Below are 16349 nucleotides of genomic sequence, written 5' to 3'. Positions count from 1 at the left end.
AACTTACATTTATTATTCCATAATGGATCGACGTATTTTGATCTAAATTGAAACATATTGTAGCTTAAATTTCACCCAAAACCTACATCAAACTAAATTAATATATAATATATTATATATTATATAATATAATATATATAATATATATATAATATAATATTTCTTTTAATCTTGTTATTTACAAAAACCTTGCCAAAAATTGCGTAAAAATTTCATCCAACAAGTTAAAGATAACGCCCCTCTTACTCAACGAAAAAGTATCGCGGGCAATACGCGTTCAAGGCATACACAACCACCTTGTGTCGAAACCGGATCGCTAAGCCTAACATCACTTCCTTCTAAAAAGTTTTCTCTCCGAAGAAATGTATGTAGTCTCCATCCTGCCTCCCTCCGCTCCATCTCTCAGCATCTCTCCCTTATTAAGCCTTGGCTTATTTTCCTCCCATGCATCTCTATCCCAGTAATTCCAATACCAACACCAACACCAGAAAACTGTTTCAAAAACATTATTTACCTGAACCCTTCCGTTGATAATAAGTTCGTTAATTGTTCCAATAGTTAGGCGTTTAATTAGTAGTCCAAAATTAGGCTTAATAAACACAAACAAACTAAACAAAATGATGAACTTAAAATGAAACAAAACATAAAAATCCGCGGAGGAGAGGAGGAAAAACAGAGCTGGGACAACTACTACACAAGCCCGACGGCGCGAACTGTGTAGGGAATATATTCTAGAGAGAATTTTTCTCTCCGTTTCTCTCCAGTGAATAGTGGTGGTTCCGCCTTCTAAGGTTAGGGGGGGAGGAAAGGGATGATAATATGGGATGGGAGGAAAAACTTTTCCAAAAACCACTATCAGAGAAGAGGAAAAAACGGGGCCTTGCTCGAATTTATACAATTTTTTTCCTCTTTCACGTCTGCATCTCGGATCCCTAGCTGTAGATCCCTCTACTCTACTAGAGTCTTTTCGTCTTTTCTACACGTAGTTAATTTCTTAGGCGATGCCATTCCAAAGATCCCGAAGGAGGAGGAGGTGGAGGTATAGAGAGATGCGAGGGGATTGTATATGAAGATCGAACTGAACCTAATTTGAACTAAATACGATTAATAGCTGCATTTTCGAGTATCAGAAAAGGTTGGACTTTGTAAACAAGTCTAATCTTATTTTTATAACATCATAGCGGCTTGGAAAATTAATTACGGTGATGTCCAAGTCGTTCAAAGACTGGAGCTTACCTAAGTCAAAGATTCGTTTTCAAGAACGCAAGAGGCTAATTCTTTTTGAAAATAACAACTTCTTCACTTCTTCGACTTGGGATGAACATTAAAGCTCAAATTTGACAAGAAAATTATGCAGAATTTAAAAAACATTATTGATAAAAGTGTACGAAAACCTTTAACGTATAGATACGTCTTCTAGACGAAAGTTTTCTTAATACCGGAGAAATTATAACAAAATTCCAACACTTAATTCGTTTATAGCGATTAAATCTTTAGGTCAGACCCCTGTCATCACGCACGACGAGCTCTTGGCGTTCTCTGCTCTGACGTACGTTCTTATCCCTATATAGGAGCATTGGGAGTATTTCTACATATAGGAGGGAGAACAAGAACCAGTAAAACAAGATGGCCCAAGGGCTGGGCCTTAATAGTAATTTTACACGGCTCACGTGACCCCCCGTATAGTTGATCTCCAATAAATCGTACAACTAAAAACATTTCTGAAACGCAATCGTGTATCCCCTTAATTTCTAATAACGTCACATTTCAAATAATATTAATGAAACTAAATTGTGCACCCCACTAAAGTATAATTTTTCAAAACCATACGAATCAAATAATGTATCTAAAACCAAATCCTGGATCCCCTAAACCAGAAATCACTATGACCGTAAACCGTCCCCTCTATTTTACGAAACCTAACCTAACCTAACCTAACCATTCAGCATAATCTCTGATGTATCACGCGCATGGTGCCGTTTCTTAAATTTTAACGGAATAAAATTCCGTGTAAAATTAAAAAAGTGCAGTAGTGCACGAAAATTATCATCTTGTTTCCCTTCACTCAAAAAAGCCCGCGAGATTTAAACTACCTTTCTTTCCTCTCTCTCCGAGCGGGATGCCCCCTCTCCCTCTTCCCCCTCTCACTAAGTTGCAGTTCTCTCTCTACGCGGAGCTTCGTATCGCCACCGCGTACGCTAGCGATCTCTCTCTCTCATCGTAAGCGTACGTTTCGCGGACGCGACCGGTTTCCCTCTCTCTCTCATCGTAAGCGTTCGTTTCGCGGACGCGTCCGGGACAGGGACAGGGACAGGGACAGGGACAGGGACAGGGGTTTTGGTGCCGTTTCTTAAATTTTACCGTAATTAAAATTACGTGTAAAATTAAAAAGTACGAAGGATGATGGCGTCGCGGCCATCTTGGGATCGGATGAAAAATCTAGAGAAGTAAGAAGAGGAGAAGAGGAGAAGAGGAGGTGGTACTGGTAGTTGATGGAAGAGGGAAGAGACCAGGATAAAAAGGTCCGGAAAACTGACTAAACTTTTTCTCTTCCCCCCCCTGAAACGTTTATTTCGTTCCCCCCTTTCGACCCGTATCTATCCTTATTTTTCGGGACGTTGGATGCAGGGAGGATGAGCGCTGCGTAACAGGAAATTTACATATTCTCTGCTCCTTCTCTCTAGTCTCTAGCGCGCCAGGCAATGCAGGATTGCCAGGACGGTTTTTTTTTTGTTGCCACCTGTGGATTGGGAAAATATCTTTCCAGGGATGGGGCATGACCGGGGATGACTATCATCTACGCTTCATTTATTTATTTATATATTTTATTCCATCTCTAACAAGTTGGAAAAATGTTCTCTCTGGACAAAATTTGCATACGTAGTCGATGTTGAAAATGTTTTAGTTTTCTCAAAGTTATTAATTAAAATTTAAGTAAGATTGGAGTTCAAATAACGTTGTATTATTAAAATGGGTGAAATCAAAAACGGATTTATGGGATAAGAACGTCGGATCATAGCTTTAGCCTCTAGTACCATCCTCGCATACTTTATTGAGAAACTTCGTCTGCTTATATTTTGACTCCACCCACAAATTCGATCTCTAGAAGTAGCTATATACAGAATTTGTGGGTGGAGTCAAAATATAAGCAGACGAAGTTTCTCAATAAAGTATGCGAGGATGGGGAGTGAATTCACTAACTCCGACGTTCTTATCCCATAAATCCGTTTTTGGTGAAATAAAGACGATTCATTTTACAGAAACTGAATTTTTAAAATTTCCCCTGATTCTAAAGTTAAATTTAATCACTAAGATCATTTTTAATTGCCGATATGAAAGCATTAAGCTGGTGAACACACGATTATCTTTAATTACAGTCATCGTAATTAGCGCACTAACTAACGACTAAAATTATAAATTCTTTGATATTTTATCTGTTTCAAATCAACCTAATTTTGTTTGGGTAGGATGTATATTTTTACCTGAATAATCCAATTAAACCAAAAACGTAATTAGTTCTTAATTAATCAAGGATTAAAGCTTAATCATTAGAGTAGTGACCAGTCCCTCGGCGGAAATACCTAAGGTGATTAGGTACATTCCCATGTAGAAGTGTTCCAATCACAACACACTCGTGTTTTGCACTAAAAACAACTCATAGGGGTAGCCCTACCAAATAAAGTGAGAAATTCTTAACCCGTTGGGGCCCAAAATATTTTCGTAGGTTGCTTATGATGCTGTCTTGTTCAGTAGAGGTGAATAGCATCTTTACATCGCCCACCCCCAAAAATCCGACCACACTTCGTGGGTATGTAAGAAACTTTAAAAATAAATCCATCATCTCATAGCAAAGATATTTCAATCAAAGAATGCAATAAACTTAATGGCAAAGTAAATACGTTTGATAGGCACGAGATTCATCCTTATCTACAGTACTCTTTCCATCTTGAAAATAAAAAAAAATCTTTCCTAGCCAACAAAGAGCGCCGGTTCTATGAAGCGGAAATATTTCTTGTGAAAGATTCAAAGATGTGTATGTGATGTGTACACTCTTAAAAACAACGCTAAAACTATTGTATTTCCTCTCTAAAGCTATCTCACAAATAAATATTATTTACTTCCGCGGAAATAGTCTCTGATTTTTAAAGTTTTCCGATATATTTTTAATAGAAATCATCTTCCGAAAACTAAGGAATGTCCCCTCGAATCTTGTTTGGGAAACAAACAGAACTGAACTGAGGAGTGAGGGATTCGCCTCTCTGTATATAAAGGAAAGGTTCAACAACATAGAGACACCTGAATGAAGATGGTGGTTCTTCGACTTCTTCATGACTTTCCAGACTAGAGAGAGAGAGAGAGGAAGAAACGAGGGGATGAAGAGAAGGGGGCCAAGAATATTAAGATAACTTTAGGTTGAAGATGACAAATAAAGACAAGGGACTGAGGGAATATTCCTTCAAGGGTGAAGATGTTGTAAATTAGAGATAATACCGGTTGTTTTTTATCTATATCCAGATTATATTTTCTATACTTGTGTTTTTTATGCATCGCGGTCATTGTTGTAATCTTTATTTTTTGTCGCGATGCCTTAACTATATAACCGGATAACATTCCGATAACGTCGTCAGTTGTTCAGTTCTCAAAGTCAGTTCAGTATATTGTTCCCGGAAATTAACTAAAATGTTTTAACTAAATTAATAAAGAGTTAATAACCAGTTAATCCCAGAGTCGTTCTTGCGTCAAACAACAACAGGTTATGGGCCCAGCACGCTTCCACTGCGCAAAGGTTTAGAAGTCATAAAAAGTTTAACGCCGGGAAGATTATCCTTTAAGGTGCGGAGTCAAACGGAGAATGGCCGGAAATCACCTGGGACGAATCGAGACGTTAACTAAGGATAATTATGATACCTGGAAAATGCAAGTGGAAGCCCTGCTTCAAAAGAACGATCTCTGGGAGTACGTAGATGGAACTTCAACGAGGCCAACTCCGGTGCGGGGAACGGAAGGAAACGCCCAGGCGGTCGCTACCTGGGACAGTAATGATCGGAAGGCAAGAGCGGACCTAATCTTGTCGATCAGTCCGTCGGAGTTGAAGCAAGTAAAGAATTGCACGACCTCACGGGAAGTATGGCAGAAGCTCGAATCCATCTACCAGTCCAGTGGACCTGCCCGGAAAGCCACGCTGCTGAAGAAACTGACCCTCAAGAAAATGAAGGAGGGAGAAGATGTCCGGGATCACGTCCGAGAATTCTTCGACGCAGTAGACAAGTTGGCTGACATGGGAGTAGCTGTAAACGACGACCTACTGGCCATTATGTTGTTATACAGTCTACCAGAATCGTACGAGAACTTCCGGTGCGCAATAGAGTCCAGGGATACGTTACCTGATCCGGAAGCCTTAAAAATAAAGATCCTGGAGGAATCGGACGCCAAGAACTCAAGGGAAGACGAACCCGTGCAGAATGCGATGATGGGCAGTAACCACTTTTCCCGGAAAACTGCAGAAAGGGGTAGAGGAAGAAGCTTACGTGGACGAGGAAGCACGACCTTTAAGTACAAGTGTCATGGATGCAGGAAACCCGGCCACAAGGTAGCCGATTGCCCCGACAGAGACAATGGTTCAGAAAGAAAAACCAGAAAGAAGGAAAACGCCCATCATGTACTGGCAGAAAATTTGGCCGAGGAAGAATTCGCATTGCACCTGAAGGCTGATCACGATTCCTGGTGCCTGGACAGCGGAGCCACCTCACATATGACTTCCAACAGAGATCGTTTCAACGTTTACGAAGAGACCACGAAATCTTTAAACCTGGCCACTGCAGAGTCAACGAAGATACGAGGTGTTGGCGAAGTAAAAGTACCCGCAACGAATGGCAGCGAAAATCGAATTCTTCGCCTGGAACGAGCCCTTCATGTCCCGGATTTAAGAACAAATCTCCTATCCATTGCCAAGATGACAGACAAAGGACGTGAGGTCACATTCAAGAAGTCGCAGGCCTGGATTAAGACGGCAACCGGGGAAGTGATTGCAGTTGCTGACAGAGTTGGAGACCTTTATTTCCTGAGAAAGGCTGAAGAAACGGTCCATGCAGTGCAATCGGAAATAAAGCCTAGAAGCAACCTGGAGAACTGGCATTTCCTACTCGGTCACTTGAACGAGAGAAGTTTAAAGGAAATGGCCCGGAAGAATTTGGCTACGGGGCTCAACATTGAAAAAGATGGGAGCCTGGGAATCTGCCAAATCTGTATCAAAGGAAAGCAATCGAAGGAGCCGTTGCCGAAAACCGAAGATAGCCGCACCTCACATGTCCTGGAAATAGTACACTCTGACGTATGCGGGCCGATGAGAGTAACGTCAATGAGCGGAGCCAAGTACATCGTCGTTTTCACTGATGATTATTCCCGGTGGAGTGAAGTCAGCTTTTTAAAACACAAGAGCGAAGTGTTGAAAGCCTTTAAAGAATTCAAGCAACGAGCTGAAGTGGAAACCGGGAGAAAAATCAAGACCTTGCAGTCCGACAACGGAACCGAATACTGCAACAATGAATTCGACAGATTCCTGAAAGACTCTGGGATAAAAAGAAGGCTCACCGTACCATACACCCCGGAACAGAATGGCATTGCCGAAAGAAAGAACAGAACACTCCTAGATATGGCCCGATGTATGATGATACAAGCGCAACTTCCACCATCATTCTGGGCAGAAGCGATGGCCACGGCTAACTACATTCGAAACCGTTGTCCTTCCCGGAGCATAAATGGAGAAGTACCATTTACCAGATGGACCGGAAAGAAGCCATCCCTGCAACATTTGAAGATTTTCGGCGACAAAGCTTTGCTGTTGGACGAAAATAAAAGGAAGGGGAAGTTAGCAGCCAGGAGCAAAGAATGCGTTTTCATCGGCTATTCTGAAGTCTCGAAGGCCTATCGACTATGGGTTCCGTCCGAGAAGCAAATTTACCGGAGTCGAAATGTCAAGTTCCTGGGAGAATTTAATAAACAAGGCGGATATGATGATTTCGCCACTCCAGAAGTCAACCTGAAATACGGAAGCAAAGCTAAAGGCGAAATCGAAGTCCCGGCCACTACACACGCTGCAAAACCGTCTGTCAGAGAAGAATTCAAAGAAGTCAAAAAGGAGTTCATAGATGAAACCCCGGAAGAACCTAATGCCCAGGAAAACGAGGACGTCTTCGAAGAACCGTCAGAAACCCTCGTTCTGAAGAAAGGTCCCGGAAGACCGAAGAAAATAAGAACTGGAGTACCCGGACGACCGAAAAAATCGTTCAACATGATTCCGAGCGTCTCAGAAGAGTCCACTGAAGAGGCTACTGACGAGCAAGAAACCCTGTCTGATGAGTCAGCAAACCTAGCCATCTTGTCAGAACCTTTGTCCATGAAGCAAGCCCTGGCTTCTCCGTACGCAAACGACTGGAGGAAAGCAGTAACGGAAGAGTTCGTTTCGCTTATCAAGTGCGAAACCTGGGACATCGTTGACTGTCCGGAAAACCAGAAGGTCCTTGGAAATCGTTTAGTCTTCCGAACGAAGTACTTACCCAGCGGAGAAGTAGAGAAAAGGAAAGCCAGGCTCGTAGCGAAAGGTTTTGCCCAGAGACCAGGGATCGACTACCAAGAGACGTTCGCACCCGTCATTAGAACCAGCTCGATAAGACTGCTTATGGCCCTTGCTGTGGAAATCGGTTTGGAAGTCCACCAAATGGATGTCGTCACGGCCTATCTTAATGGCGAACTCGAGGAGGAAAAATATATGGTCGTCCCGGAAGGATTAACAGAATCCCTCGAAGAAATCATAAAGTCAACCCGGTTCGACAAGTCGATCATTGCCAGAGAAAAGAAATGGACCAGCGACCTGGAAGAAGAGGGACATATAGCCGTCCGGTATCTACCAACAGAGGAAATGCCAGCTGACATCTGTACAAAGAGCCTGTTCCGTCCAAAGCATCTCCTCTGCGTCAAAGCCCTTGGACTGGAAATAATTAAATGACCACCCCCTGGATAGAAGATTGAAACCACCGATATTAAGAGGGACTGTTGTAAATTAGAGATAATACCGGTTGTTTTTTATCTATATCCAGATTATATTTTCTATACTTGTGTTTTTTATGCATCGCGGTCATTGTTGTAATCTTTATTTTTTGTCGCGATGCCTTAACTATATAACCGGATAACATTCCGATAACGTCGTCAGTTGTTCAGTTCTCAAAGTCAGTTCAGTATATTGTTCCCGGAAATTAACTAAAATGTTTTAACTAAATTAATAAAGAGTTAATAACCAGTTAATCCCAGAGTCGTTCTTGCGTCAAACAACAACAGAAGACAAGAAGATAATTCAAATAAATAAATAAATATTAATATTAAATTTGGGTATGGAAGTATTCTGATACGATTATAGTCTTTTTTTCCGCCGAAATTTAACTCTTATAACTGATAATGTTTTTCGAGAGCTCACTTCCTCGTTTAAAGTCACACCCCTTAGTTGATTACATTGATTAAATCGTTTCTAGATTTAATTAATTTTGATTAAAAGGGTTTATAATGTACGCTTAAAATGTTTAGAGTCCTTAAATAATACTTATATTGAATATATCACGTTAAGAGTGATTAAATCAAGCAACAATAACAATAATATTATGATTAAATTAATTAAATATATTGATTAAGTGTTGTTTATTTGTTTGTTTACATCGCATCCCAATCAGAAGTGATCAGCCCCCCGAAATTAATTTTTTCCTATTTTTATAATGCTCTCATCCAATTAAAAATTAAATAAATTAGTCATACCATAATTTTAAAATTATCTAACACAAAAATTCCCGGCTAGTAATCAAAATATCACCTGAAATTTCACCCAAAAATTACGCAATATTTTTAAGAAGGTATCCAAGGATTTTTCAAAGGAACTATAAGGAACCGCGCATGCTCGTTACCTCCCCACTCATCTTAAAAAAATACTACGTGATTACAATATCAATAGGATGGATTGCACAGGTATCACTTTGAATTTCCTGCGTTTTCTTTCCTTTAAGGAATCTAATACATCCTTTCTTAGTTTATAATTACAATTAAAAATCTCGTGAAATACAATCAGGGGAGTTAAATATCTCGTGAAATAAATTGAGGGGAGTTAAAAATCTCGTGAAATAAATTGAGGGGAGTTAAAAATCTCGTGAAATAAATTGAGGGGAGTTAAAAATCTCGTGAAATAAAATCTGGGTAGTTAAAAATGTCGTGAAATAAAATCTGGGGAGTTAAAAATGTCGTGAAATAAAATCTGGGGAGTTAAAAATGTCGTAAAATAAAATGGAGGGAGTTAAAAATCTCGTGAAATAAAAATGGAGACGTTATAAATCTCGTGAAATAATGAAGGGAATCTTGTGAAATTTCACGAAACCATCACCCAAAACTTGTGGTGAAAGCGGGAATACCAAATTGTCATTAGTGACGCTCCCCTTACATGAATCTAACTACAGTGTCCGAGTAATGGAAGTGGGTGGGGGGGGAGTGTAAGGGGATAAATGAACAAAATAAAGAAAACAGTAGCCGCCAAGTTTGAGGCCGACACGAAGAGAGAACAGAACAAACGACTCTAGAGAGTTTTAGTTTATCGTTTTCAGGTTGGTTTCTATGGAGACCGTCCGCTATCCAGGTGAAAACATCCAATTTTCGATTTTGCGTCCATGCAAAGCCAAAGAGCAAAGAGGAAGGACTCCTAAAGGGTCTAAGGACTCTAGGCGCACTTTACCTAACACCCCCCTCCAGCCCCCAACCTCCTTTGCACCGGGGGCTCGGTTAATGTCTCAAGAACATTTATTTACCTAATGGTTTCCTTCATTAAAATACACAAGGAATACGTCTCAACTCTTTCAATTCAAATTCTTCAGACTAGAGTAGTGTCGACGGTCGTGGTCTCAGGGCCACCCTTACCAACGCATCGCCGCCATATTTGCAAACACTCTCTAGATACAGAGTGCTCCAAAAAGCAAGGAAGGGTAATTATAGGACGCGATGTAATTGAGTGGGATAGTTCTATGGAAAATCAATTTTGAATCGAAAATATAAGTAACTTCTATGACCGAGTTTGTCCAGTAAGGGACACCACCTAAACAAGTTATGAGCATTAGAATGTTTTACGGATGGCCCCTTAAAATAAAATAATAAACTGAAAGACAAAGATTTCTAATCTAATTAAGGGGTCGTCCATTAAACACTAGCATCACAACTTGAAAACAGTAGTTACATAATTGATTTCCCATAAAACCATCCCACTATACTTCGTTACTGGTCGTACCAACCAAACGTTTTGCGACACCCTGTATTTAAATCCAAACACATCACATCACTTAAGTAATCTTTAATACATCCTCTAGATCAAGAAGACTGTGCAATCTTTATTGACATAAGGATAAAGACCAAATTAGGTCAAATCAAATTACAAAATAAAAACTAACTTAGAGTCAGTCCAACTCTGTTGGGGGAAAAAAGGGACTTTGAGAGGCTGATTCGAATTTAAAACTAAGTAAAGATGATGGAAAAAAATTCCATAGGGATAACGCAGACACCAGAAAACTATTAAATATCAGGGAAGGCGAGAGAGAGAGAGAGAGAGAGAGAGAGAGAGAGAGAGAGAGAGAGAGAGAGAGAGAGAGAGAGAGAGAGAGAGAGAGAGGCAGAGAGAAAAAATCCCTTTTAGCTATAGCAAATTTGACCTAGATAATATACCAAGCGTTCAAAAGCTATTATGTCGAGTGAGAAATAACTTTGAACAAAAAAAATATCCTATATATTCTCCTGTACTAAAAATACTACCTGCTACTTCAGAAGTTTCCCCCTCGTCTTATGAAGACACATAACCAGCCCCCTAAGGGAAACTTCTCCTCAAAACAGTTGCGATGTAAAATTTAGTCTCTATCTTAAAACAGAAGCTAGTTTAATCGAATTAACTGAAATTCCCCCCAGAAAATTTAAATTTTTAATTACAAAAAGATTGATGGAGTAAGGTTTTCTTTTAATTTTTTTTTTGTGGGGTGGGTTTGGTCCCGCCCTTGCAATGTCAACTGCAGACGACACACACGATACACCAGCTGAACTTTAGTTTATAAAATAAATTAACCTGGTTAAAAGGGTAAACTTTTAACTATCTCCGTTCTTTGTTCTGCCTAATGAATTTTCATTATCAAAGAAATTGATAATTAGGTCTCTTTTTTTTTAATTGAAAAAAGGGGGGTTTTGATAATCGCGTTGATTTATTAAATTGCTAAGCCTTATTTGTATTATTTAAGCCTGAATTAAAGGGTTTCTCTAGAAATAATTAAGTATATTTTGTTCGTTTCTTAATCCTAACGTAATATTTTTATGGACACATTTCTAAACCTAATTCTTTGTGTGACGAGTTAAGCCTAATTTGTCACTCTTTTAGAGAGACTTCTAATTGGTTCAAACAAACCATCACTTGAAGACTTAAAAAAACCCCACCGTAATTTATAACCCTTTTTATATATTTACTAAGACATTACATGCCCTCTTTAAAATTGAGATAAACGTAAGTGGTTGCCAGTGAAAGAGAAATAACAGATTGGGTATGAAAAAAAAAGAGACATCCATTTTTAGAAACCTTCCCCATCCATGAATGAAAGATGCCAGTAGCGACCTTTCAGAGGTCGAAAAATCCCGAGAAAAGGATCTAAAAATAGCTTTACTCTGTTCTATATAAAGAAAGATGGGTTTAAAAGGGATCTGACATAAAGAAATACACAATCTTCATGGAGGGAATCAAGAAAAAACCGATTTTCTAAAGTTCTGAATGGAAAATCCCTCTGGGAAAGAGTTTACAGGCTTTCTTCAAGAAGGAAAAGACCACATTTCTTTCGAGTCTTCGACTTCCCCTTCGGAAGAAAGCTTAGCTTAAATATAGGCCTTGAAAAATATCTTTTAAACATTGACATCTGGTTCTTTTGGTAAAAACGAAAGTCACCTGTTTGCGAGTTCATTAAAAGGGTTTAAAAAACTCAAAGCTAAGCCTTGGCGATCATCTGTCATTTAAGAACAATAAAACTTACGAAGTGACAGGAAACACTGCGGAACGGAGAGAAAAAAAAAATGGAATTCACTCTCTCTCTCGCTTCCAAATGATCACGCAATGCTTGTTTATCTTTGTCTTTATGGATTGTTAAACTTTGTTAGGGTTTAACTTAGGCCTAAAACGAGCGCGTTTGAATTTAGGGTTAAATAATGAATATTCATAAGAGCATGAGTTAATAATACGTCAGCTCCCTATAAGTTACTCAGGCAATTCATTTTTATAGTCCAGCGTTTTCTCCCGCGCCGCCGGCTTCCCAATTATATGCGACGCTCTGCGGCCGCCACGTGAACGAAAATCATATTTACTCTTCTTTCCGGTTTTTCCCCGGAAGCGCGTGTAGTGGCAGCTAGCCAATGATATCGGAGCTATTTAAGCAGCCGAATATTTCGCTCAGTAGCCTCGGTTAAGAAAACAGTTAAGTGGATTGGATTTAGCTCAGTTGTATAATTTTCTGGTTTCAAGTCACAATAAAAACTCTTATCTTTAGAATTCTTTATCAATATAGGTAATTTACATGAGTTCCTGCATTTTTTTGTCTCAGTACTAATATGACACAAACGCCATGATTTAATGTTAAATTGTTAAAACAAACATTCAGGACTAAAACACTCCCTTGGTGAAAAAGCAGCCGACGACTCGAGGTCGAGGAGCCGTACGAGCGGGATTTTTTTTCGACAAGAGAGAGCGCAACATTCGGATTTTTTTCCCGCGCGGGCGAAATGAGAAGAAATCGCTGGATACATTACACCTATGGAGCCTGAGTAACTTATAGGGAGCTAGCATATTATTCACTCATGATAAGAGTCAATATATACGCGTGTATATTTGAATGTCTGAGTTTGGTCTAAAATCTTTAAATTTTATGGAGGTGTTAGGTTTAGGTAAATAGGCTTAACATGATCAAAATAGGCACAGGATTAACGTCAGGATATTTTGTACAACATTAGGCTTAAGGACGTAGAGGTGAAGAATACATAGTTTACACAAGGAGACCAGGCGACTTAGAGCGTAAAATTTTACACTCTACGTCGCGTGGTCTGCTGGTGCAAATGTTATGAACCCTCCTTGCGTGTAAACTATGTATATATCATCTCTGCATTAGGCCTAAACTTACTTAAAAAAAGTATCAAAGTAGGCTTAACACTAACCGAAATGAAGTGGGATGCTAGACTGCAGTGGAGAAAATCTAGGCTTACAAAAGAACGTGGAACTAACAAATGAAAAAAGGGTTTCATTCTTCAAACTAAAATAGAGAATTAGGCTTAACAATTTTTACCTTTTTTCAATAATATTGAGTATTATACATCAGTTTCAGTCGATTTCCACACCACGCAACACAAAGGATGCTTCAAAAAACGAAAAACCTTAGGTATCATTTGCAATTACCCCAATTACGTCTCATAGAAAGTTTCGGAAAAACTTTGAAAAAAAAAAAAAATTAAAAACTAAAAAAATTTAAGTGAAAAAAGATACTCTTTTCTTAATTATTTGTTTAAAAGTTGACCCGTGGGTGTTGTCATCTTTTTTTGGGTGAAGAATAAACGCGTCTAAACGTAGACAGGAAGGAACACAAGAAAAAAAAAAGAGAAAAACTTTTTTTTCTCCCTTAATTTTTGCCAAAAACTTTCTTTCAAGAATCATTGAAAAATTTTACTTGGCTTTTGTGTAGGTCTTATTTAGGCTAATTAGAGACGGGTATACCCTTTTGAAAGCGCGCATGCATGCACGCGTTGTTGTAGTAACTAAAACCATCCCAACTCACCCCAATTTGAACATTTTTGTTCACTGCAGATGTCACCCAATGTTCATCACCCTATATATTGTCTTAAGAGGTGCACATTTTTTTTGGAAAATATTTTCCATGCCGCAAAAAAATGGGTAAAAAACGATAGATTTTTTTTCATAAATGAAAACGCCTTGAAGGAAATGTGAAACGGAATAAAATTGAAAATAAATTTAAGCTGTCCAAATAATGTTTATAATTTAGAGAAAGCAGATGAGCAAATTCATCTCATAATTGTGACGTCTACATCATAACTTTCGGCAACTAAATGCACTATAGAGAGTTCTTTCGTTTTGGGAAGGAGCTAATAATTTACACGGCCATATTGGTGGATTCAACTCGGAAGCAAAGCTGAAATCCAGCAACATGGATGCCAGCCAGAAGCCCAGAACCGTGGTAAACTTCTGAGGAATTTTTCCAATAAATCAGAAACAAAGGGAATTTTTTTACTAAACAAGCCGCCAGTTCTCCATCCTTAAAAATGTACCCAACATGACAATATCGTACCAAGAAGGGATATCTAGTTTACTAGGGAGAAGTTATAAGATGCCAAAGTATTCGCGCGCCATAGTCCCAGTCCCCCTTTCAAAATACAAGGGGGGACGTAAAAGGAGGCCGGGGTATTTCGCATCTCCTCAGTTGGAAAATACGTAATTTTCGACATTCGCGTCTTGAGTTTTCAAGAACCAATGAGATGCTGGTTGTAATTTAGAGGCGGGGATTAACTCCGGATGCCTACGTTTGGACTGGAGATAAAGAGCTGGAAATGTGGCGAATTTATACCTTCTCCCTAATAAACTGGATATCACTCGCTTCTTGATCGTACATAACCCTTCACTACGACGGCAAAATGTTCCCACATGACAATATCTCGTAAAGAACCCTCACCACAACACCTTCAACTTAAAAAAACCATTCCACATTTTTCAATATACCTTGTCATATAATAAACAAGATGGGAGGTCGTTTTTGATCTAGAATTCGATACTCCTCGAAAAGTGGGTGAAAAATACACGCTCGGTTGTCATAATCTACATCTCCTTGACCATTTGAACTACGGTACAACCCAAAACTAACAATCGTTATAATTATAATTGTCGATATTAAGTAAAAAAGAAATTCTTTTTGGGCTCAAATACGCAAAAAGGACGACATATTTTGCGCAACCCAATCTTAACAAAAGATTTAATTACCGTAGTATTGAAGAATTATATGTGAAAGGGAAGAGTACAGTGCAAAAATTCAGGGACTTTCGTTTTCGGAATGGTAAAAAGAAAAAAAGGAAGAAATTTTCCTATCGACGTGCTTCCCTCGATGAAGACACACAAACACATACTCTCTCTATTCTCGTTATCTGCCCTAGATTTGTACCACCAAATTATTGGGAACACTTAAACTAAAGTAAAGTAAATTTTGACAAGAGTACACCCCACCAACCCAAAAGTGTCCAATTCAAAAAAATAGGAAGGGGTTAGGTATAATTTGAGAAAGAAAATAAGACGGCGTCTTTGAAGTTTAAAACCAATATGTTTTTTGTTGATTCAATAATTATTTTTCTTGATTAAAAACAAATGAATTTCTTTTTTTTCTTTTTTTTTGGGTTTAAAAAATGCTTATCCAATGAGCAATTACAGATAATTTAACAATAAGGGATGTGCCTGAATGTTATTATAATAAGGACCGTCAAAGTAACGACGAATTACGACCAAGAAGTGATATCTATAGTTTATTGGGGAGGGAGAGGGTATAAATTCGCCACATTTCCAACTTTATCTCCAGTCCAAACGTATAGTAGGTCCGGAGCTAATCCCCGCCTCTAAATTACAACCAGCATCTCATTGGTTCTTGAAAACTCACATCAGCGCGATCGCGAATGACGAATATTATAGTCATATTTTCCGACTGAGGAGAGGCGAAAATGTATTTTGAAAGGGGGACTGGGACTATGGCGCGCGAATACTCAGGCATCCTAAACCAATTCCTAGTAAACTAGATATCACTTCTTGTTACGACGCAAATATTGTAACTAGATCATAGCCGAGTTGTTGAGAGATATTTTTAACACAGATGAAATGTACATTGATCGCAGGTGTACTTAAGTGTGTGGGCGTACTAAGGATTTTGATGGGAAAATATTTTGGTGTCACATAGTACGACATCAAGGCTACAATACGGGATAACCAATCATGAACCTCGAATACAGACTATACAGTAGACATATTTGTTCTATATATGCAAATGCGACATCTGAATCACTTTCCAAATATTCCAATAACAACAACTTTCAATTTAAAACCTTTATAATTAAAGATACTCTCATAGATACAAACTAAATTAATTACGAATCCACGATAATTATGATACCTTCATCCATTTCAAGAGTCAAGAAAGACATCCCATTTTTCCAATTAACAAAAAAAAAAAAAAACCAAAAACCATAATCCCCTTAATTACCTGCCCCAAAGA

At 38.7% G+C, this 16349-nt stretch overlaps 2 protein-coding genes across 3 annotated transcripts in view; one reads left to right on the top strand and one right to left on the bottom strand.

Moving 5' to 3' along the window:
* Positions 1-16349, bottom strand: part of peb (zinc finger protein pebbled) — a 50434-nt gene that overhangs the window by 31078 nt on the left and 3007 nt on the right. Inside the window, exon 1 of one of the 2 annotated variants that reach the window (XM_089848558.1) lies at positions 515-923. The exons of the other annotated variant lie outside the window; for it this stretch is intronic. The gene's annotated coding sequence lies outside the window, so the exon portion shown is untranslated. Of the gene's footprint in view, positions 1-514; positions 924-16349 lie in introns of those variants that run through there. 2 annotated transcript variants of the gene reach the window in all.
* On the top strand, positions 1352-4172 carry LOC149651585 (uncharacterized). Its single transcript, XM_089847163.1, has 5 exons — positions 1352-1401; positions 1445-1497; positions 1572-1622; positions 2389-2447; positions 2685-4172. Exons 1-5 carry the CDS (start codon positions 1352-1354, stop codon positions 2778-2780), a joined length of 309 nt encoding a protein of 102 aa, XP_089703289.1. The 3' UTR covers positions 2781-4172.

This window comes from Phalangium opilio, unplaced genomic scaffold (genome assembly GCF_054372755.1).
Source record: "Phalangium opilio isolate 3A_F unplaced genomic scaffold, DU_Popi_V2 ptg000082l_1, whole genome shotgun sequence".
Classification (NCBI taxonomy): domain Eukaryota; kingdom Metazoa; phylum Arthropoda; class Arachnida; order Opiliones; family Phalangiidae; genus Phalangium; species Phalangium opilio.
Note: the sequence above shows the minus strand (reverse complement) of the source record. Positions and strands in the feature narration are given on the sequence as shown.

What these genes read in the sequence shown, in the direction of transcription:
- LOC149651585 (XM_089847163.1), top strand. Translation starts at nt 1,352, where the DNA reads ATGCAGAATTTAAAAAACATTATTGATAAAAGTGTACGAAAACCTTTA. An exon ending in AGTGTACGAAAACCTTTAAC is followed by an intron (nt 1,402 to 1,444) that starts GTATAGATACGT and finishes TTAATACCGGAG; the next exon opens with AAATTATAACAAAATTCCAA. An exon ending in GAGAACAAGAACCAGTAAAA is followed by an intron (nt 1,623 to 2,388) that starts CAAGATGGCCCA and finishes GTGTAAAATTAA; the next exon opens with AAAGTACGAAGGATGATGGC.